Source organism: Brachionichthys hirsutus, chromosome 8 (genome assembly GCF_040956055.1).
Source record: "Brachionichthys hirsutus isolate HB-005 chromosome 8, CSIRO-AGI_Bhir_v1, whole genome shotgun sequence".
NCBI lineage: Eukaryota > Metazoa > Chordata > Actinopteri > Lophiiformes > Brachionichthyidae > Brachionichthys > Brachionichthys hirsutus.
This window is the reverse complement of record NC_090904.1, coordinates 10,205,686-10,229,662: the sequence shown is the minus strand read 5'-3', so window position 1 is coordinate 10,229,662 and position 23,977 is coordinate 10,205,686. Positions and strand designations below refer to the sequence as shown.

The following is a 23,977-nucleotide window of genomic DNA, read 5'->3' as shown; positions in this document are numbered from 1 at the left end:
GGCACCTCTTGTTGCCTAGTAGCAGACGCCGGCCCTCCTGAGGACAAAGTGAAACCTTGTAAATTCAATCTCCAGCTTTTGTTTTTACTTTTTTTTTTGCGGTTCGGATTCTTTTCTTGCAGCAGCAACCGTGTCGGCGTCCGTCAGCGTCTGACACACAAGCACCGAAGCGATCACACAGAGGCAGAACATTTTCTACCCATCAGAGGAGCTCGGGGGGGGGGGGGAAGCAGCCAGATACCCACAGCTGCCCGCGGGAATGAAGACGCCTTCAACTCTTGGACAGATTATAACCCTCCAAGAGTGACATAAGGATGTGCATTTAATAAACCAGCGCTAAACACTGACATCCAAGCATTAATGTACAAGCAAGACATTTATTAATGTAAAAGGCGGCACCAATAACGACATCCTACATTCTGTGTGAGCCGACGTCACAAAATGAGGATAAGAGCCTCTTTCTGACATCCTGCCTCATTAAGGACTCTCTGAATAGGTTAAAAAGAAAGAAAGTACACTATGAGAAGAATTTCCCACTGTGGCCAGTTATGTTTAGATATATAGGCTGAATGAACCCGTTACCGTGGAAATGGAAAAAAGAGCCGAACTCTATGGACGGAGATGCTCCCGCGTCGTCCTCCTTGCGTCGCTCTCGGTGGGGATAATAATAAATTATCTACCGGGAGCTGCCTTCACAAATGCAAATGGGAAACTTGATTTCCTTGAATTGTGACGCAGCTTGCGAAGGGGAAAAACCCGTCATATGGAAATGTGACAGCGGTGCGGATGAACGTGCCCCAAGGACGAATAGGTTGAGCCCTTTTGTGACCCACAGCTGCCAGTTATAATCTCCCATCCGCGGAGGTTAAGAGCTGGATGGAGATTTCCCACTGCCTGCCGTATAAGCCTCCCGTTATCGCCGGAGTGCAGGTTCTCCGCTTACGCAACACGGGCGCTCCCAAAAACTTCCCAACCGCCTGGCAGTAAGTAGCTTCAAGGACTAATAGAGCTTAACGATTGTGAAAATTCTGTAAACACACGATTAATCACAACAGATATACGGTTTCTAATTCTGCTGCTGAAATGAGCTCACGTCACGTGAAATAAGAAGATCGTGTTTTCCCACAAAAAAAACGACTCAAATGGAAGAAGAGCATTTGTAAACTGTCCTTTTGTCCAGAGTATTTTTGATTACATATATGGTGCATAAAGTTTGTAGAAGTTTGTAGAAATATTACTCCGAGCGCGCAGACCTCCGCCAAGCGGCTCATTCCCCTCCCAACTGGATGATCTGGATCATCATCAAAAGGTTCTAGATTGTGCCGCCACGCCGACTGTGCACTGCTGCATTCGGGTTCCTGGGTGGAGGGAGGGGGTCGGGTTGCAGGGGAATTGGTGTCGGAGAGGAATCAATACGCTACACCAAGGTCAGTTCATCTGGAACGCTCCGACACTATCCATCAGGGCTCAGTGTGAACCGGAGGCAGCTTCCAGGCGAGGGTGAGATTAACACAAACGCAGGATTGTCTGAGCATCACTTCAACGCAGCATCGTTGAGGGAGGCGGGGCTTTCTGGTGACAAATCCCCCCGCCTACACACTCACCTCTTTACTTCCTGGCAGGAGTGTACTTCTGTAGGTTACGCAACGGCCTAACGTGTGCCGCGCTTCCTAAAAAAAAATCTGGTTTAAGCGGTTTTGATTTACATAAAGCACAAATCCAAATCTTTACACAGGATAAGCAGCTTCATGCCCCGCCCCCTACAACCGTGGTATTAGTACTCCAGAAAGGAATATGATTGATGCCGGAAATCCTAAAATACTCTTATTGGATTATTCCAGGGGAAGTCTGGGAACAACAACCATCAAACAGTCCCGTCAGAAGTTGTTGTGCATCAAATATGACAAGATCAAATGATAAAAACCGTGGCAGGGTGAGAGAATTAAACACTATCAGGTTTACAGAATCCAATTAACCTTTGCGTCCGTGTGAGGACTTTGGAGATCAGCTTTGCCGTAATTCTCCTCGTTGTTATCGCTCCATCAGTCTCATCAGCATCACATCGGTGGAGTCCAAAGCCTCTCTACGGAACACCCTGATTTCATTACTGCACGCCCCCTTATCCTAGATAAGGGGGCGTGTCCAAAATGAAGGCTACCTAATGATCATCACGCCTTTGAGCGCTGGGATCCATGGTACAGCAAAGGCGACTTGGCGTTCCACTGGGCTTCCTCTCCTCTGAAAGTCCGAGAACGACCCACTTCGAAGCGCGTTCGTGGACTATAGCGCCTCCTCCAGGAGCGGATCAAGGAACAGAATATTGAACAGGCCTCGTAGCACACAAGCATAATCAGGAACGTGGGAGCTAGGGAATGGAAGATTTTAGGATTGAGAGTAGGGACTTGGTGAGTTGGGCTAGTGTTGGGGAGGGGGCTGCAAAGGACGGGGTGAAGTGGAGAAGGTTGGCTTGCTGTGGCGACCCCGGACGGGACAAACCAAAAGTACAGCAATAGCATCACGCAAATATTAACCATCTTAAAGCTGTCAGGAGTTACAGGAGCTCCCACAAAAATATAATTTGCCTCATTACTATGCAAACATATGCGCCTCAGGACTCTAATGAGGTCGTTGCCTTGATGGTCAGAACCTTTAGAGTGGAAGTAAAACTTTCAATCATGTATAGTTCTGGACTATGTTACTCAGTGAAACACAGCAGGGTTGAAGGCACCACATGTTCCATTAGCTCAGGGAAATTGTCTTACTCGGGTGTGTTGGTGCATAATATTGCACGCCGCTGTCGCCCAGTTACCCTTGACCCGCCCCCACCGAAAGGCGCCGTGTCGGCATGTGAAGCGCAGCGGACTGGTTTGAGTCTGGGCTGTTTCCACACATAAGGCTAACGCGGAAAAGCAGGCGACGGTGCCGGCTCAAGTCCGACATGTGGGGCGACGAGGCGGCAGGACGCCAGATGAGGAAGAGGAGGCTCAGGGCGAAGCTGTTCTCAGGCCTGCTTGGCTGCTAAATGACAAACCTGGACCACCTGAGTTGGGAAGAAGCGGCAAGAAACTGAATGGATGCAAGATGGTTTGATCAAAAATAAGCACATTTAATATAAATCGGGATCCACGAGATTTAAATGATGATCGCAGGTCGACGCGTTTGATTGAGACGACTGGAAAACCAAAACAAGGAGCTAAAATAAGATGCAATGCTCTGCAGAGCCGAGATCCTCAAACACAACGGATCATGGATGTTAGCATCTCCGGCAAACAAAAGAGCTGCTGTATGGTGGACTCTGGTTGTCATGGCGAAGAGATAACATTATATAGAAGTAAAAATCCGTCCCTTAGCCTCAGCGTGAAACCCAAATATCAAAGGTTTCAGAACGCCCCTCCGTTTGACTGCAGGCCACATTCACGTATTAGTGAGAGTTTCCACTTAACCTTCGCAACACAAACAAGCTAAATTAGAGTTTGTGTCTCGGGGCTTTCATTAAACTGTCAGGAGGAGGCAGGAGGAGTTTTGGAGAGGCTTATCTGAAAGCAATGAGCAGCAGCAAAATGTCAAGAACGGAATGAAGGCGTCTGGACCGGCCTCCTTTCCACACAGAAATGACGCTAAACGGTTTGTCTTGCTGGCTAATGCCAAAACGGCGTTGTGCAGACACGAGTCCAGGAACGGAATGTTAAATCTGAACCGTGTGACCAACATGCAGGGTCGCAATCTCCTCTGGAGTCGAGGAGGTGACGCCAAACAAAGGAGGTACCAGTCAACAAGGAGCAAGCCCAGCATTAGCTGAAAGCTATCCATGCTAGACCCTAGAAAGAGTCGACCAATCAGAGCTTTCGTAGAACGGATTCAGATTGGGACAGTAAACGCGATCCCACCTTACATTCGACATCGATTCCTCTGACCGGGTCGTTAATAATGAGAGAAACTTTTCTTTTTGTGAATTGCAGCACACATTGTATTGATTTCATTGATTAAATTGAGATGACAGTCCTGGATGTGAAGCTCCTGAATGGGTGGTCCTGAGATGATCACAACAACAGGAGTCATCAGATGGTACCCCCCCCCAATCCAGTCTCCGTGGGTGTCTAAAAATAGACTAATTAGCTTATCGGAATCAGCTTTGTCTCTCAAACTGGAGTTGAGGTCACCGTCTAACCTCGGAGGAAACGGCAAGTCGTCTAACGGCCTCGCTGGAGACGTGCCGAGAATACTGCTGAACAAGTCTGTTTACTAGTCCTCTAAAATTATAATGGGTTAACGTGAGAAACTAGAAACTCAGCCTGTGATTGGCCGATAGAGCGAGGCGTCGCCAGCGCCAAACTCTCAGGAAGACCTTCGTGTCATCTGTTCATGTCGTCCGACGGCGAGTGGAGCGACACAAAGGCAACGTGGACCAACCCCGGAGCAGTAAACCCTCCGACGGGAGTCAGCTCCTCGCACCGACATCCAGGATTCGAATGGATTCCAGTGACGCGAAGAAAAACACATCAAGACCCGGCGCAAAGAGTCACAGATGCAGCTGTGAACATTCAAAATAAAGCCTAATGGGGCGCTTCTTTGGCGAAAAACAAAAATGTACAGATTCTAAATCACTTTTCCTGCTTTTGTCGGTTGCAGAGAGCGATTTGCCGTGCGGGCGTATGGAGAATGGCGGCGCACGGTGTGAAATCAATAAAAGAATGTGCACATCTACAGGGCTCAGCGGGAAGACAGACACACTCTGCCTCACCAGAAACATTTCTAAATGCAAAGTAGGTTACAGATCCCCGAGATTTGCCTCAATATCTGAAGTCTGAAAGTAAATTAGTTACATTTGAAAGCAGAAAAGTCATCAAATGTTAAACTAAAGATTCACAGACGTCTTCATAAAACAAACAAATAGCACTTAACTTGAAACTTTACCGACTCCCGACAAATCCCTTCGATAAGCCACGCCATCCGGCTCCACGCCAGCCTCTCCTCCCTCGGCCTTCATCGGACGAGCGTCGCCTCTTTGGCTTCACCGAGGTGGGTGACACAAGCGCTCCCACGCCGAGGACACGCTTCCGAAGGCCACGACCATTTTCAGAGCACAAGCAGAGCAAGGAGAGGGGGGTGGGGGGACCCCAAAGGGAATCATGAGACGTCAGCGTGAGACCAACAAAAAGATTCACCTGTACTTTGTCAAAAGAGGAATCGATGCTGGATTGTTAAACAACCGGGCCGCGGTGGGAGGAGCTCTGACCGGACGTCTGAGGCCCAATCAGAAGCGACGAGAGCCAAGAGGAACGGCCAGGATCCGTTTTAATCGAACTGACAACTCGCAAAGATGAGATAGTCACAGGCCCGGATGGAGAGATGAAGATCAGTGGCTTGATAGCGCTCAGTTAATGATCTGACGGCGGAGGAGAGAAGAGCGTCCCTCAGATTTCATCAGGGCTGAAGCGCCGAGTCGGGGCGATCGGAGCGGCGTGCGTTGGTTTGTCTGACCGTCAGCAGGACAACTCACAAAGTTATACAGATTTGGGATTTATTCCGCCCTTCCTCATAAAGGCAGCCTGACCTGACCGGCTGACCGGCGGCTGGGCTCCGGCCGCAGCCGGTCCAATCGCGGCGAGGATTAGTATAATGAGCCTTTTCTACGGCCCCAGTTTCTCTAACACGTTCAAAGTTTTAATAACCACAGAAAATGAAGAGGGTCTGGAGGGAATCACGCAGCCCACTTGCTCCAGCACTTCATCTCAGTGGAAATGACCTAAAGTCTTTCTCTCGGTCAGTTTCAGACGACAATGAAACGGAGCTCAAACCGAACCAGAGCGACGCCTCGGCTCGGCTCGGCTCTGGGCGGGCAGATACGGAGCCTTCCTGGTTTCCTGGCTGCAGCGAGGACGGCAGACCCTCTTCATTTTCTGTGGTTATTAAAACTTTGAACGTGGTTAGCGGCGCGGGCGAAGGCGAACCAGGCGTCCTGTAATGAAGCGTTAAGCGACTGCAGTCAAGCCAATGAAATGATATGATCCTGCCAATAAGTGGTTCTCATTTCACGAGCTGAAGAAAGCCACGCCGGCAACGAGGAACCCTCGCGGCTTCACTCGCAACTTCAAGCTCACCACAATCGCCGGAATCTCAAATCTTAAGTGCCTTTTTTAAAAAAGGTTTAAATAGACGCCTCACTTTCTTGTGCGCTGCAAACAGCAACCTCGCTGCGAACGTTTCCGCTTCCCCATGAGCGTTTCCGTCCTATTGGAAGGAGCCACCTCGCTCTGCCGGGGCTCGATTACGACTCCTCATTCTGTCAGTGCACGACGCGAGTTCTCCCGTCTTTGATTGGACATTTTGGAGGGTCAACCAACCAACTCGAGTCACTTCTCAAAGCGATAATTGGCTGGCGGAGCCGCAGTGAAAAGAGAAGACGGGGCCGGATGCCTGCTGCGTTTGCTCTGAAGTGGAACGAGGAACTTCCCATCGTGACTTCCAGGCGTTTCCAGCGGTGCGACTGTCAGACTTTACATGCGACGCCGTCCTGTTTGCCGGCTTTAACAACTGCTAAGCTGCTTTCACACGTACTTCCTGTCTGATCACTGCAACATCCTTTCAGACGCCACGATCGATTTCCTTTACTGCATTAAGGAACATGTCCGTCATGGTGATGCCAGAGTAGGGTGGGGCGGGGGGGGGGGGGGCTGCATCCGTGGATGCAGCATCCTGACAGCCAATCCAACCGTCGGATTGGCCTTCGCGATTCGAAGGCAGCGGCCACGAAAGGAGACGGCGACGAAGAGCAGGTTCCATCCGTCAAGTGGATTTCTATCGATTCCTCGGCGTACGACCTCAGCAGGTGACAAACGGCTACAAGAGCTAATTCAATCTGTAACTCACACCCAGTTAAATCCTGATTTTAGATTTTGTGTTTTCTCCTCCAATTGGATTCATTTATACATTTTAAGTGTTTGGCCTGTTTTCAGACTCGACTCAGTCAATTCTTTCTTGCCATACAGACCGATTTTACTTTTTCCTTCGTCCAGGTATCGAACCAATCTGTGCGGTTTGTGGTACCAGGAATACGAAGGAGTTAAATGGAACTCATTGTTTAGGAAAAATGCCCTAAGAATTCTAGCGACAGTGAATATTTAGTAGCTATTATAGACGTGATTCCAGGATCGCTGCGCTGACAAACGGCGCCGTAATTCAAATCGGTTTTGTGCAATCAGCATTCTTTCCAAAAGAAAATAAGAATTAAGTCAAGACACAATTTCAGCATTTGAAGTGCATCCGTTAGCTTGTTAGCGCTAATTAGCTGCAGGATATTTCATTTCGCATTTAGACTTCACTTTTAATTTGACATTAGCAGCAGTATTTTATCCATTAAATGTTTTTTTTAAAGAGGAATAAAGCTCCAGAGGAACTTTAGCGGCAATTTGCGAGACATTATCAAATCAATAAATCATTTGGAGAAATTAGTATGATTAGCAGGAACAAATGAGATTACCTTTGAGAGAGGGCCTGGCAGGCTCTGAGCTATTCTCCGCTTTCGCTCGAGCGCTCCGCTGTGGAACATTTGGCTGCAAATCCACTGGATCGCTCCGACGGCACCGAAACAAGGCGAGGGCCTGCTGGAGTGCCGGTGCGGATGGAGCTAAAGCTGTCGGAGCGTTTGCCAGTGGCAGATGGTGGAAAGAGGAAAAAGCAAAAAAGGGACTGAGGAGAGGAAGAAGGACAACATCCTCTTCAATGAGGCCGGATAGGAAGACCCTGGAGCGAGGAGGTAACGTCCCGTGTGCGACCAAGCGGGCGACGGGGTTTCACTGCGAGCTAACGGTGAAAAAGATCTGTTCAAGTGTTTGATTTCTGCACGCGATAGAAAGTTAACGCTAATCTAAAATAAATAAATAAATAAAAACTATTTGCACCAGATTTAACACATCAAAAGGAATATCTACTTATCTTGGATTACGTTTGGGAAGCTGGCGTGTGAAATTTAAGAGACAATTATATCGTCCCGTCGTGTTTGTGTCACGGGAGATAAATGTGGCGCGTCGGATGCTAAAGACCCTGCTCTGCTTGTGCAGGAAGGATGTCCTTTGTTTACTATTGTCCTGCGCCGTTTGTGGACACACAAATAAGGATGTAGACGAAGTGGAGGTCACGCTTCCTTTTCTTTTGCCGCCGTCGTTGCATCTCTCTCTCCCCCTTTGAAATAATGATTTTGTTACATTTCTTCTTTGCATGCGACGATTAAAAAGGTCACAGAGAGCCACGGCTGCCTTTTTAATCTGGTCTACAAAACCGCACGGACAGTGGTTACCACGGCAACAGGAGAAGCATCTGGGTATGCGGTCGACGTCGGGGATGAATGCATTGCACCTTCCCAACTGTCTGAAACAATTCCAACCTGGAACTTTTATTTCACGACGTCTCCACTGAGCTCCGCCTCTTTGTGTCCCGCAGCACGGAGGCGTCCAGCGAATGCAGTCGTGCTATGAGACACCAGAGGACTCTTTAATAATGGATGGAGGCTCTGATGTCATTCACGGACCCTCGGCTGCACAATCCGCAGCGAAGGCCATCTTTTCCTGCTTCCTTATCGCCTACGCCGCTCACTTCCTGCCATTCAGACCTCCTTCCAGAGCCGCGCTGCAGCTCCGACCTCACTTCCTCTGACATTTCCTGCTTGAACCCCGCTGACCGATGCAGGTGATGCACGACATGACTGCGTGACGATGGCGTCTGCGAGACGAGAGCGGATCCGTTACCTGCTGTGAAAATTAAAGCTTCTGAATTTGGCAATTCTGTCCAATCATTTGTGATATTTGAAGTGATTTCTGTATCTGTCTGTTCGCCTTTTCAAAAGGGAACAGCAGCTGCACGCGGGTTTTGTGTGCGTCTGCAGGTGGATGTAGAGGATGATTAAAGCAACGTCTTTGTCATTTAATCTCCCGGATTTATTGATCAAAAGCGACTCGCATCCGCTCCACGACGGACAAATGAAACGTCTCCCGGGAAGCAGAGGGGACTGACGGATGGGTTTATTCCTTCAGCATCAGCATCCCATTCACAACACATCAAGAGTTTCGGCTAGCAGTCAGTGGAGCTTTTGCAACGGCCCATAAACATCAACCAACACGGAAATGAAACTTCCTCTTTAAATATCAAGCCTTACATTTCCTCGTAGGAACAAACGTCTTCTTTAAAACGGCTTTTATTGCTTCCGCGTTGACGTGAATGTGTGTGTTGTGGTCGCCTGAGTTCTGCCTCCATACCTGTCCGCCGCCGTCCGGGGGAGGCGGGGTGGGGGGGGGGCGGCTGTTTGCTGTCATTAGCAGGTATTCCAAGCAGACACAGTCCCATCTTGGAAGGCTCAGATGAAATGGCACAAATAATGAGGCACATTATCAATCACAGGCAGGGGGCAGCTGGTTCAGGCCGTATGTGCAGCACGCGCACACACACACACTTCTATCCCAGCCTCCGGCAAAAAGAGCGGCGCCGAGGAAAAGGCCCAATAGCCCCACAACAGAACCAGAGATCATTACCCGAGCAGCGCTTTGATTCAGCTCTGACAGAGCAAGGTGTTGCAGCCAAACTAGCTTCTGATTGGGTGAAAGCAGCTTCCGAGTGTCGGAATATTCCTCCATTGGACGGCGTGGGAATCAGAGAGAGGATGAGTCTGGATATGATCATCCGTGCAGGACCAAATTCAGGTCCAAGTCGTCACTCAAGACAGTCCAGGTCCCGCCGTTATCCGTGCGCCCACAGACGACAGGCTGTCTGCTGCCGTTTCAATGTTTGAACAGCCGGGCTGAACATTTTCTCCCACCAAAACGTTATCCATATTGTCCTTGTGATTTATTTAGATGTTACATTTGGAGAAGGTAGAACGACCATCTGAGAAAAATGGTTTCCATGGAAACCACAACAATTTGGACAAACATCCCCCCAAAAAAGGCGCTTCTCATCAAGTTTAATTTATGTGTAAAGACTAGAATTGAGATGCGACGGCACCTCGTGGACCCGTCTCAGAGATCACATTGCCATGGAAACCAGAATAGAAACCCATTTGTAGCTAATTCAAAAGGTCAAAGCATCAAAAGACGCAATTTGGTGAGGAGACGCGATCCGGACGCCAAATGTTTGCTGACAGACGGATGTTGGGACCACAATAAAAAAAGAAACAAAACTGAATTACTGAAAAGCAAACTCGATTCTTTCCATTATCAATGGTTGCTTAACTTTATACGCAGGTGCCGTCGTAATCCGTCAAATGCGTAATCCAGAACGCTGGGATTATAAATCCATCTCTGCGGCAGCCCGTCTGTTGCGGGATTAAAAGATACGATCGCTGGGCAACACATCCGTGACCGACGGTCAGCGTAAAGGATGCATGTTGGATAACAGGCCTGTCCAAGCTGACGTCAGCGCACGGACAGAGATCACAGGAAGCGCCTTGGTGTCCCTTCCTGTCCGCTACAGCGTCCAGAACACGGACGTCCCTCCGCAGGCTCTGGGCAGTGATTCATAAAAACGATGTGTTCAGTTTGATTTATGTTCTTACCCAAACCTCCCGGTCACACTTTAACAAAGTCACTCTCCATTTACAAAAAAAAAAAAAAAGAAAAAGCTGGGATTATAAACGATGATGCAGATCTACACGAAAATGTTTGCCATCGGCTGTGAACTGGACGATCCGCAGAGAGTTAGACGGATTCAGTCCTTCCACTGTCGGGGGGGGGGAAACAAACATCCAGTATTTTCTGCAAGGAAACAAACCACGCGGCAAATAGGATCATTTAGTCATTATCCCAGCTCCTCCGCTCTCGGTTCGGCAAGCTCGGGTGCAGAAAGACGATCCCAGCATTCCGTAATGGAATAAATAGACAGTCAACAAACACCGTCGAGTCGTCCTGTCCTCTCTGGACGTGGCGTCACATCACAAACCAAACCGAGCAGCCAGAGACTATAAGGACGACCTCCTCGGCCTGGATCAATACTTTGATCAACAACGTTTCAACCCTTCCTCTAGAAAGGTACTTGACCCTTGTGCTACACCCCTGGACATTCTTGTCCATTTCAGAAACTCAAAACGTGATTTTTGGTGAGGCGGTGTCATTCCCAGAATGTTACCGTGTATTCCATGTTGAACCTGTCCGTGACCCCTCGGACAGAAATGTCCAATATTTTCTAGAAAGTGTGGGTGGTGGGGGGTAATTTTGGGTTATATGTGAAAATCTCGATTGCCAGAAATAAAATTCATAATTTAATCCATAAATAATCCGTAATGCATTTTTAAAATCATCCGTGACCCTTCAAGTGGACGAAACTCTCCGCCTGTTATCTGACTTTGTACTTATCATTCTCTAAATATTTGAGTTTCATTAAATCCCCTTTGATATGGATTTCAGAATTTTAACCCCTTCCAGGCCATTTTGAACACGTCCAGGTGCTAAATGATCCCCTCTTGCTAAAGAATCATCCCCATGTGACCTTTTCTTGAACTTGGACACTTTCGAGGCATTTTTGTCCACTTGAAGGGCCATAGATGGAACATTTTTCAAGCTTTAAAGTATCTTTTGACAACAAGTACTGATACCGGCGTTCATCCGTTAACATTAAGTGACTGCACTAAGAAGTACCGTGGCACCCTCGCTGATGGACTGCAAGTTCTGGTTCCGTCTTGGCTTTAACTTGTCTGTTAGCGAACCTTACATCCACCTGGAACCAGCCTCTGATGGAGGCGGGCTTGTTTAAACGATGCCAAGTTCCTCCTCGGGAAACGCATCTACGCCAGCTCGCAAGATAGGTGTAAGCTCCACCCGACGTTTCATGGCTGTGATTTCATTCGGAGTATTCGGAGCGAGGCAGCTGAAACGCAAAGAGCAAATGAGTCACGGCTCTCTGGCAGCCAGTGAAATACCAATAAGCCTCATTATAGAAAAATGTAAGTATGTGAGCATGTTGGCATTCATTATCCCGAGAAGACATTCAAGATCTCTTCCCCTACAAAGAACTCCGAAAGGAAACGTGGGCTTTTGACTGGCGGGGAGGCAAAGGTGCAGCTGGCAGGTGGGGAATGGAGGACATGCTTGCTGTAATAAAGTCTTCATCACCGACTGCTTCGGAAGACATCACTTCGAAGTCTTTGGAGGACAAAAACACACATTATGACGACCGCTGTTCAGATTTCGATAGATAGTGCTCGACTTAGTTCAGATAATCCTGAGGCGAAACTTTTGAGAGAGGGAAAGACAATCCAGGGATCTTTAATCAATGAGACGGTCCTTGGCTTTGTCTGCCTGAATGTCTTATGGATGCTTATTACCTTCATGCAGGGCAAGAGCGGGTCAGCCCTCTGCCTAATTAGCCGGCACAAAGGCTTTTCCCCATTCGGCCCCCTCGACAACGAGCTGCAACTCGAGGACGAACAAGGAATCATAATGGATACGATGCCATTGAAGCAAATATGGCCTGTGGAAACGCACTCGTTCAGAAGGACACGGTCGTTTAAAGGTAGATTGTGTTTTGGAGAATAAAAGGAGTGATATAATTACAGCTGGACCCCGTCGCTAAAACAATTTCATCATTAAACAAAGCCCCCGCTGACGGACAACTTGGCCGACCTTTTGCGTGGCATACGTATCGTACTGTACTTATGTACGAATACCACCCTTTTTGTTGTGCAAAGACATGAAGTCACACTCCTTCCATGCGTGCTGTAATCCAAGTTTCTGCGTTCTTTGTTTCGGAAGCTGGTCCGGCGGGTAGGTGTCGGTACACGCGTGTCGGTACATGCGGCTCGGGAACACGAGTCCCCTTTAGGAAGTATCTCAAATAAAAACTTCTGACAAAGGCATTGGTATTTAATGAATTAGATTCAGAGTGAACTAAAACACGAGCCTGAAATCATTTCAAACGTCTGTATCCGACGCCTGTCCGTTCCATCGTCCACCCCAGCAAAGACAGACGTGGAGCGCCGACGGACGTTGAGATCCAGAGCAGTTTTCTTCAAAAAGATTATTCAGAACATTTCAAATGACAGGAAGAGAAATTCTGACAGTAATTCTGTGAGCGGACCAGCAGGTAATCTGCCAGGAGCTCGTTTACACCCACAGCTGACCTTTAGATATTCTGGACGGATGACAAGTACCTCATCAACGCAGGACTGTTGATGCAATGATGGAGGAAGGGAGGAAAAGTGTCTGGTTCTGGTACGGCTGGAAGATCACAGCTGGTCGGACCGACGTTCGTCAAAGACACGAAGGCGCTCATGTGTTTCATGGAAGGGAGGAAGAAGATGGAAGCCGGGACACGCCTGGCTTACGTCCTCGTGTATGTGAAAACACTTGAAGAGGAATCTCACCCATCATTCCTCTTCTCAGACGCAGATCTGGACCGGTCCCTCGCCTTTAAACGTTGCCAGCCTGATCCAACGTTACATTTTGCTTAAACTAGTATCTGAGAGATCAAAATCATAGCCGGGTTTAAACAACACTTTATTTTCACGTTTGTTTTGTGTGTTCCAAATGCCGAAGGTCCTCGTCCGGCTGCCATATCGATTCAGGATTTAATTCTTCATTACGTGAATGAAAGGGGAATTTGTCACGTGAAGCCTGAAAACAACTCGATGGTCTCGTCTCGGGAGAAGACGTCTCAATCCACCCATGGTTGCGCAGCAACAATCAGAGTGATACCTCCTGTCCCTCGTGCAATCTTTACGGGCTGCAGGGAGCACTCAAACTCAACAACACTCATGTTTTATTAATCGTCTCATTTCAGATTTCATGTTTTCATTCTGCACAAATCGCCCATGTTCAGCAGGGAAACAGCTGGAATGCGAAACAACTGATTAATCACCAGATCAATCAATGCCTTTTATCATAATCAACCAACTATTCATTTTAAAGTAAAGAAAAATGCTCTGATCTATGAAAGCGCTTTACATTCATGGTTTGAGGTTGGTCTACCTGAAGTAGCACCAAATGCCATCCCAGTCCTACGACGTCGCCTCACAATAAGAAGGTCCTGGGTTCAAGTCCATCGGGGGCTTTTCACCAAAAGCATAAAGGAATGGATAAACCTTTCCTCGTCGGATGAAATAGAGGACAAATGAAAGCAAATTCAGAAGAGACCACTTTTAAAAATCAGCGTTTTCCGGAGCCACACGATGAATACTGAGAGACGACAATGCTGCCTCAGACATGAACCCGTCTCATCTCTACCTTATTGTTCTGCTCCTGTAAACAATACTCCACCAACCTATTCCGACGATGATCAATACGCACGACTCGACACAGCCGTCGGATGGATCCGGTATCATATTTCAACTTACCGGTATTTACATTTTAATATTGTTTCTAAAATGCGGCGGGCAAAGTTCACGAGCCTGAATCCATCCATGAGCGGGACCGATCGGAACGAGTGTTTCCGAGTTTCGCAGATATTTCGCTCCTTGAATGCCACTCGACTAAAAGGTTCGGGAGAATCCGATGCAACCCGAGGCCTCCGTGTGAACGCTCGACGTGGGGTGAGGCCGTTTGGCGATGACCACGAAGGAAGAAAATGTGTTTTCAACTGGAAATCAGATCCGATTGACATTAGAGCCCGGAGTGAAGCCGTTACGCGCGCGCAGATTAATTAACTTTCACAATCTCATATGAGGATTTCACAGCCGGGAGCAACTTCGAAGCGAACGGTCTAAACCGGATTCAGAGGAATTCCTATCCCTTACACGTGAAGACCTGCCCCTAGAAATTTAGAATCAGGATGAGTTAAAAAGCAGGATGATCCGGATCGCTGCGGGTCGTTCCTATTCGGCCCATTTTGAAAATGTCGGACTGTCGAGACTGCCGTCGGGCCTGCAGCGCTTTCTCCGAGTGAAAGTCGTTCCTGCTCCGTCTTTAAATGCAGCACAGCTTGCCCGCAGGATCTTTGCCCTTCGTTGTGTGTTTACTCAGAAAGTCAGAATTCCGTTATATTCCTGACCGGTCTTCACGTGTCCTCGGGCGGCGTTGGCTTCCCTGCACTGTCTGAGCTACGTATCGCCGAGGGCCCGTTTCCTGCAGCGCCACGTACGTGTAAACACGCTAAACCGATGGGTGGAAAAGCTCTCGGTGAGACGAGGCTTGGAGCCGAACATGTAGGAAGTTCCTCATTGTTGATTCCACAGGAAAGGTCTTCGGAATAGTGTGGATGAAGACACGTCGGACAGAAAGTCTGTCCGTCCATCCCTTTCTTCTACTTATGCGGCGTTCCCAGGACACGTGAGACAAGTAGTCCCTCCAGCGATGTCGGTGTCCACCCTGAAGGCTTCTCCCGGTGGGACCTGTCTCTAAACCGTCCATCACGTCTGTCCTCACCACTGTCTTGAAGACACTCTCCTATCACAGAGCACACCTGACACTTTCCTCCACCCATCCCAAAACTCTCTGTATCCCGCGTCTCGTCTTCAACGTGTCGGCCGTCTCCCGTTATATTTAACAATCCACCCGTGGAATCTTTCTAACAACGCGGCATCTACGAAAGTCTGACCTTCACAACAGATGTGAGAACACCGACGGCTAAATAAAGCGCCGAGCAAACACCAAACAGCTGCCGCGCCACCACAGATCAACTCATGAAGCCGAGTGCGGCGGGGACAAGACGTTCTGACTCCATCAAAGCAGAAGCACGACGGCGACGCGCCTCGCCCCGTTCACTTCAGTCAGTACCGGGAGCAGCGGGTCGACCTGCCGGGCCGTGTGGCGTGGAGGGATAGAGAAATATAATCCTGTGTGTGTCAGAGCAACAGAACTCCAACACCCCCCCGTCAAGGCCAGGACGGCATTCTGACCGTGGTCGGCACAAAAAGAACCGCTGACATGGCTCAAATGTTCACAGAGCGTTCACACCTTCACTGTGTGTGTGTGTGTGTTTAACCCAGAATATGTGCTTGATTCGGAGCCGCAGAGATGAACCAGTCAGGAGGATCCAAACACTTATCTGTGTCCTTTACCACTCGGGCGTTAAAAAAGGCAAAGCCCGGATGGAAAAGCAAGAAGGTTCCCGTCATCCTCTGCCGTGCACCGATAACTATTTATAGCCCCGCGCAAACGATGAGCGAGCAAATATGGTAATGATGTCAAAGGTTAAAAAGGCCTTACGGTGATGCGCTCAGCACAAATACCCAGATTGCGGGTATTGCTGCAGCTGCACGGGGGGGGGGGGTACATTTTGCGTAGACAGTCTTTTCAGCAGGAGCGGGGTAACCGGTGGCGACCACGCGCTGGGATCACAAAACCGTTAGCCTGCGCTTACGCCGGTCGCCGTTGGAGACGCTGCAGTTTCATCGTCACACGGAACGGGAAGGAGAAAATGCAGAAGTCGCGGATTTGAAGGACTGGATTACAGCGTGATGAAAAGACTCGAGAGTGAAGTTCACCTCGCTCAGCACGAAGAGCACGACTGGTTGAAGGTTCAAAAATAGCTCCGGTGATGTCATTTGTGTTAGCTTTGCTTTAGCTGGAATCATTTTCTCCTTAAAATTTAGGCCAAACCCAGGACGGCTTTCTGCGTGGGGTTTTTTTTTTTTTTTTTTTTCCCTGGAACTCAGACATTTAAAAAAAAAAATCATCCAATTTGTTGCAGAGAGACGGTTGAAAACACAAATTAATGTGTTAATTACATTAATTAATGGGGGGGGGGGGGGGGGGCAGGAGCTATTGGAAAGTGATAAAAAGAACTTGTTTTTTTATTTGTTTAAAATCATACAAACCAGGATTCTAGAGGTGACTTTTCTTCCTCGACTTCACCAATCATCATCATCATCATCATCTTAACTCACTGGTGGCAGCCATCTTTGACTTTCCATTGATTGTGTTGACTTTAATGAAAGACAACCGACCCAAATACCGATTCTCAGTTTAGCAACTCGCTACGCAGCGGTCGGAGCGACCTGCTGACAGCCGGAGGCTCGGATCCAGACATCAGTTGGGATTAGGGCTGGTGTATTTAATCTATTCATAAAAAAAAGAAAAAGAAGCTTCCAAGAGCCAAACATGTTGTCTTGAAGCTGTTTATTGGGGCGTGACCCACAGCCTGGAGCCCAAAGGAGACTCAACCCAAACACGTTGGGGAAAGTTCCAAATCCTCTTGTTAAACCAGGGAATGTTTCAGAACTACAATGTCCATCAGTCCAGCTGTCCGTCCTCTGCAGGGCTGCAGATGGTCTTAACCGCTTTATCCAATAGAAAGAGGTTATATATTCACCTGCACGGTTTAGGACTGTGAGGAACCCAAACACACACACGCACACACACACGCACGCACACGCTCACACACTCACACACTGTACCGCGGCAGGCGGCGAGTGTGACGACACACCTCTGATGGAACATCTGTCGGCCGTGACGGCAGAAAGGCGCAGCTCTCCAGAAGGACATTTAAACCTCTCTGCGCGCGTGAACCGGACATCAAATCGATATTCCCAAAACGAGGAGGATCTCAACCAAACACTGGGAACTTCATTTCTGACAGAATTGAGATTTCCTCCCCTGATCGTCACACCCTCCGATCCGGACTTCTGCCTTCCTGCCCCGGGTCCGGTTTGCGCTCCTGGATGAATGGCGCGACAGAGACGGCAGCGCGCCCGACGGGGCTCCGCGTTACGCAACGCGCGTGTGAAGCAGCGTGGAAACGACACGGACCATTAAATGACCGATGCGTGACCAAAGTGGCGGAGACGCGCGTCAGGCGGCGACGGCGCAAATAAACAACAACAAACAATCCGGTGACGCGAACGAGCACCGTGAACTTTGGCTTCGCCCCCCCCCCCCCGCCCCCCCAGAACCATGTGGCGGGAACGCGACTCACGTTTCCTGCGTGACCCTCTCCCTGCAGGTGGCCAGGTGCCGCAGGTGCTGGTCCGCCAGGCACGCGTTCTCCTGGCACAGATCCGTCACCTGGAGCTCCAGCTCGCCGATGCGGACCCGCTGCTGCTCCAGCAGCCCCCGCTGGGTGTTGATGATCTTGTTCAGCTCCTTCAGATACTCCGCCGCCTTGCTGGGGTTCTCCGTCGGGTTCTCCATCGCGTAAGAGTCCACGAAGGCGAGATCCACGCAGCCAGAAAGCAGCCCCGTCTCTCCCCCCCGTCACGCGCGCTCAGCGGGGGTGAGAGCGAGCGCCGTCACATCCAGAGAGCCTCGTCCTCCGCGCCGACATGGCTGGCTTTGACGCACGGTGCGGCTGTGAAGTTGGCCGGGTTCGTGCTTTTCTTCACGCCGCCGCCGCGTCCACAAGCTCCGCGCCGCCGAACTCACCCCCGGTCAGCCGCCCCGTTAATGGGGCGGGGGCTATTTAACTCTTTCGGGGCTGGGAGTTCAGCGCTCCGGCTGCGCGCTCCGCCGCCTCGTTCGAAAGGTTCGCACGCGTCGCGGGAAGAAGACGCGCCGAGTTTTGCTCGATGCGTGCGCAGCCACTCAACAGGTAGGCTGGGTTTTCTGTTGTGTGCAACACACAGGTGTTCATTCTACGCACGGTGTCAAACGTGCGCCTGGTCACGCGTGACGCGCGGACGCGGCAGGTCGATTTCTCCTCCAATGAGCCAAGCGGCATGAAGAGGGGTTTGGTCGTTTATGTAATCACGCGTAATATGGTTCTGCGTTATATAAGAATCATTTTCCAACCTTTCTATCAAATTATTACGTGGGGGGGGGGGTTGTCTTACATTTGGCAGAAATGTAAGACAATCCATCATTATTCCATTGTTGTGTAATCACAACACGGAACTGTTCATACTGCGAGCCTCCCTTCCACGGATCGATGGAGTTCAGTCGTCAGTGACTCCAAGCCGTGACCTTTGACACGCATAGAACCTCCCCGAGGGTCGCTCCATCCACAGCCGGTGATTTACCGGTGATTTACCGGCTGCGTCGTCACATCATCCACTCCTGACCTTTGGAGGGTAAATGGACAGATTTAAAGCGCCTGGTCACTCGGGCAGTTCCTCCTTCAGTGTATTTCCATTCAAGCTTTAACTTTACTACCCGCTGCCCCACCCGCCGGTGACGTCAGAGCATCTCGAGCGGTTCCGCTCCATCCTGACAGGAAGCGGTGAGCTTCAAAGTCGTGAAAGGCGCCTTTTGATTCATGCAAACATTCAGCAAATCGTTTCTCGTTTGATTCCATGTTAACTGAAAATCGTGTGTGTGTGTGGGGGGGGGGCAAAATGCAAATGTGAAGCAGCTGGTTGCAAATCAGGTTCTTTGCATGCCTCTTGGGAGCGTCTGGTTGTATTACTGCAAAACTATCTTTGAGCTTCCACTGTGCTGCGCAGGTCTTCTTCCTCAGCCAATCAGAGGTAGAACGGCGTAAAACAGAAGCTGACTCATAAACATCGCTCAATAATCAACCGAGATTTTGAGGAACACATTTTGAAGCTCCATTTACTGCAACGTTAACCAATATGTCAAAGTGATCCAGAATCCAGGATCTCTTCCGGATCATCACCAAAATGTCATCATCTGTTCCTGGAAACATTCCCAACATTTCCTGAAAAACTCCTCCTGTGGATTTCATCGCTTTTTGAGTTGTGGTGCTAACAGGCAGACAGGCGGGGGTAAAAGCAGCCGCATGCGTCAGAGAGCTGCTATTACCCCTCTGCAGCAGCTGGGCGGTTATTTTACAGTGATTGCCCTCTAGTGGTTTGCCACACTAAGAACACGCTGCAGGACGGGACTGGTGCTGTTTGACAACTTGGAATCAATTTTGCAGCTCGATATCCGACTCCTTGTGCTCTGCGTTAAATCTGTTCTGCTCTGCTCACATTGTCCACGGACAGGCGCGGCGCGGCGCGGCGGGCTAAGTCCTCCTCCTTCACCTGCCAACCCGTCGGATGCAGGTTCCCCAAACGTGCGTGCACAATTCACAGAAAAAGATTCTGTCCCTTGCAGAAATCTTCAAAGCGCTGACGTGTATAGCAGAAAAGGATGTTTCTCCATTTTCCAGAAGTTCTATTTAGAGTCAAAGGAGGTTTGTTTTTCTTTCTCCTCTCTCCTCTCTTGATGCCGTACAGCCGAAGCAAAAGGCATGCAGCTTTCTGATGGGTGTAATATTTTCTCCCGGGCTGACGCCGGTCGGAGAGTTTTGGGATTCATCTGACAAAAAAGGCGAGCTATATCAAAGGTTGCTACGGCAACAGTGACAGCAGCAGCTGTAATGATAAATCCCACATGTCCTCCGAGATGACAGAAGGATGGGGCCGGGGTGGACGAGGCAGTCGCTCCATACTCCACCAAGCTATTTAGGATCCAGCTGCTGTTTTGGAGGTGACCTTTGACTCTTGGAGAAGCATCCTGAGGGTTAAAAGGCCATTTTGAATTTTTTACCACTGATAACGTGGAGACGAGATTCTCCTCTCGTAGATGAACGGGGTGCATGACCGTGAAGCTGTAACTGAATAGGAATCGGTGCACGGTTCAAGCATTGCTCAGTGACTATGGGCCGTCTTTAGACACACGACGCCTGGAGAATACAATGCAATGCAACTGAAATTGCATTGTCAGCGTCTTTGTGTGCCTGACAAAACCCTGTCCTGGAGCTCGGTTCTCATGTCCATCAGCACCAGTGTGTTTGATTTTTCTTTGCTCGGCATGGTGTCAGCGTGGCTCCTCATTATCTTTCTCTGATGGATGGGCATCGAGCCGGAGCCGCCGGCGCTCACGCCGGGGCGCTATCAAGCATCAGACGCCCCGGGTGGGCCTTTGTAAACAGGACGAAGACAGGCGCTGCGACTCGCCCTGGTCCTCGGTCAAACAAAGACGACGGCATCCGCCCTGCTTCGCGGCCATGAAATGTGATGGTCCGATACAGAAATGTTTTATTCATCTAACAAGACAATCAGACATAATTCTATTTGTATTTGTTTTTGGAACATTTGGTGCAGCAGTCGTAACTAAATCTCAGCCCGGGTTTGCACCGGCTTCAATAGACGAGCATTAATGAGATTTACAGATACCCAATTAACCTGCATGTTTTTTTGGACTGCAGGAGGAAGCCGGAGCACCAGGAAGTCCCGCCCACTGACACTGGGGATAATGCAATGGGTGACGCGGTGGTTTAATGGTTAGCACTGTTGCCTCACAGCAAGAAGGTCGTGGGTTCCAATCCCAGCATTGTTGCGAGCGGTTCTAGCTGGCCCGGTGTAACCGATCCGCCAGCCCGGCCTCTAGACCCTTCTTTTCAACGCTAACACTCCATTCTAACTAATTCTAACCTTATAATTTGGTTGTACAAATCTGGACTGCTCTCTGCTCTAGAGTTGCTACAGAACTCAACCGAACATGCACGGAATACCGAGCGATATTATCAGCGTGTAGTCTCAAAGTAAACATAGCCTGGCCTGGAGAGTTCTTGAATGCATCACAGGATGTTGCTGCGGCGATACGGTCTGGATTGCTAACGCAATAAAGCCCAAACATGGACACGCCGGATCTCTTCACACTAATGGGAGTTATTTATCTGTAGAGCTGTTGAACGAGGCAGACTGAAATAAGTCGCCCCTCTGGGGTCAGTAAAGACGTCAGGATTGCGTTAGACTTATGTTTAAATAAATGCTAAATTTAAACCTGTGTGCATAAGTGTTAAATTGAGGACTGTGCAGTTAAAATGTGCAGCTATAATGATATTAATGCACACCCCCTCATTTTAAATATTATGTAGTTACTTAAGGGACATGAAGCTGAGAGGTGTCCATGGTTTTTCCAAAATAAAATATTAATACCTGCCTAAGATTTTCTTCCAGAAATCTACTTCATGCTTTAAACTCTTCTTGAAATTCATGTTTGTGAACTTTGCAGGATGAACAGAGGACATCAGAGATTCGTTCCGACACAAATAGACATTTACCTGCGATCAAACTGCAAATCACGCCTCAAATTTCAGCCGGCGATGTCATTAAAAAATAGAGATGCCAAATTTAATGAGCAGCCAACACCCAAGGTTGAAACAGCACAACACATCATGAAAATCTGCATATATTTGTGATTTAAGACACGGCTGTCGCCTGAATCCTCTTTTATGCAGTCATTTGACTGCTCATTGAAGATTAGCATTGATGACTCACCTGCATCACAATGGATGGACGACCTCAGAGTGTGTCCCCTGGCAACAGGTGATGCATATCACATTCATTTGTTGCGACAACAGAGAAAAGCGACGATGCGCTTTGCATGGCCGATTAACGATTCTGGAGCTCATCCTGCAGCTAACGTTAGCTTCTTGTGAGTGTGGCGGTAATCAATGTAAAATATACTTGACAGACAACTGATCATGCACGATTGATTACAATTATCCTAAAAAGGTCTTGTCTCAACTCAGTTGGGAAGCTTTGCGTCTTTTGTAGGAACAAAATGCTTCGGCAATTCGCTCTGACACCAACGTCGCACTCTGACTCGCAGCGACCATGAAGCATGAACCCATTCGGCAAAGAGGATGCGGCGCACTCTAGACTCCCGCGGTGTCTAAGGAGGTGAAACGGAGCCTAATTAATCTCATTTTTCTCGAGTTTTTTTAACCTGTCTTTAGGCGGCACCAGAAGGGCGCGTGGGTTTGATGAGAGGAAATCACTTAATATTGTGTTCAACTCCTTGTTGAGCGCAAAAGAAAGAAAGAAAACAGCAACTGGGATTTAGACTGAGGCTTTTCACAGTAAAAGCTTCTTTATTATTTACTGTAGTTTCTAATGGAAAGTTGGTTATAGTGACAGTACATTCTTAAAGGGTTTGTTCCAGGTCAAATTAACTCATTTTAAACTCAGGAGACTTTTCAATTGAAATCTAAAATAACAATAATTATTTTTGGATAATTGGAGACGAGACTATAGTGTTCACCGGCGTCGGTTGGGTTTGTCTGTCTTTTCACAAAATAACTCAAAAGGTTACAGACGAATCTTGACCAAATTTTTAGGAAATGTTGGGAATGTCACCAGGAACATTATGCAGCTTTATGGCTGCATATTATTTGTCACCTAACGTCATGACTTGGTTCCTAAATGCATCATGGTGGGATTTAAACCCTCCCTTTCTGCTCCCAGCGCTTGGGTTTTGTTCGCCGTTACGTTATCACAGCACAAGAAGATTGTGGCGAAAGTCTCAGCAGCTGCAGATTTCTCACCGTGGCGTTGTTGCATGGCGGCGTGCAGCAGAGGGGAGGCCACGATATTCGGATCATGCTCATCAGACGCTTCCTTAATGTTAATAGTATAAAAAAAGACACCAATCTGATTTCCTATATGCACAAATCTGAATCCTTTCGGACGTACATTTACCATGGAGATCATGGACATTTACATTTCGCCCGGTGATCTTCTGAGAAGGATCAGATCAGGATTTCCTCAGCGTGAGACTCGGCTGAGGGATGTCTCACAATAAAAAAACGGTCATTCAACAATAATCCACCCGGATGAAGGCGCCCTCGTCGTTCCAGACTACCCATAAAGCTTCCTGCTATCGCCTCCTCATTCATTTATCACACACTGGCCATTTAGCGCCGGAGCCTGCAATGATTGACTGTGCTTGTTTGGAGCCTGCTGTGTGACTGGTGAAGTGAAATGCATGCGTATAGCGTCCTGTGGATGGCTGTCACGTTCGCTTGAGGGCTCCTTCGGCGCCACAGACGGAGCCTTGCAGGTGAGACCACGTTAGCTTTTACAGGATCCCCCCCCCCCTCGCTGCTCTTTATTAAAAAACAAAACACTATTTTATCTTTAATTGAAACGCTTAAATTCAGCATATTTACCAGATCGGCCATCTGGACAGCGGCGACGGCTCCGCCTATGGGGAGCAATTGGTTTTAGATTAAGCATTTAAATGAACTCAAGCAATGTGTGAGAGCTTGTAACATGAGACACCAGGTGAAATGTGAAGTAAGGGACTACTAAAATAATGGTCACGTAATTAAAAACTGAGCTTCAGAGTGAACTCCACTTGTAGTTTCCATCGGTGAGAAAAGGCCGGATCCT

The 23,977-nt window shown here is 48.7% G+C and overlaps 1 protein-coding gene across 1 annotated transcript in view; it reads right to left on the bottom strand.

The window, feature by feature from the left end:
- The window catches only part of iqsec1b (IQ motif and Sec7 domain ArfGEF 1b), a 78,113-nt gene extending 60,051 nt beyond the window's left edge, over window positions 1-18,062 (bottom strand). Inside the window, exons 1-4 of the mRNA XM_068741927.1 lie at window positions 17,847-18,062; window position 17,292; window positions 15,782-15,809; window positions 7,932-7,955 (exon numbers count right to left, since the gene is read on the bottom strand). Coding sequence (XP_068598028.1) covers window positions 7,932-7,955; window positions 15,782-15,809; window position 17,292; window positions 17,847-18,047 — 254 coding nt within the window. The 5' untranslated portion in view covers window positions 18,048-18,062. The remainder of the gene's footprint in view (window positions 1-7,931; window positions 7,956-15,781; window positions 15,810-17,291; window positions 17,293-17,846) is intronic.
- Window positions 18,063-23,977: the final 5,915 nt, after the last annotated feature.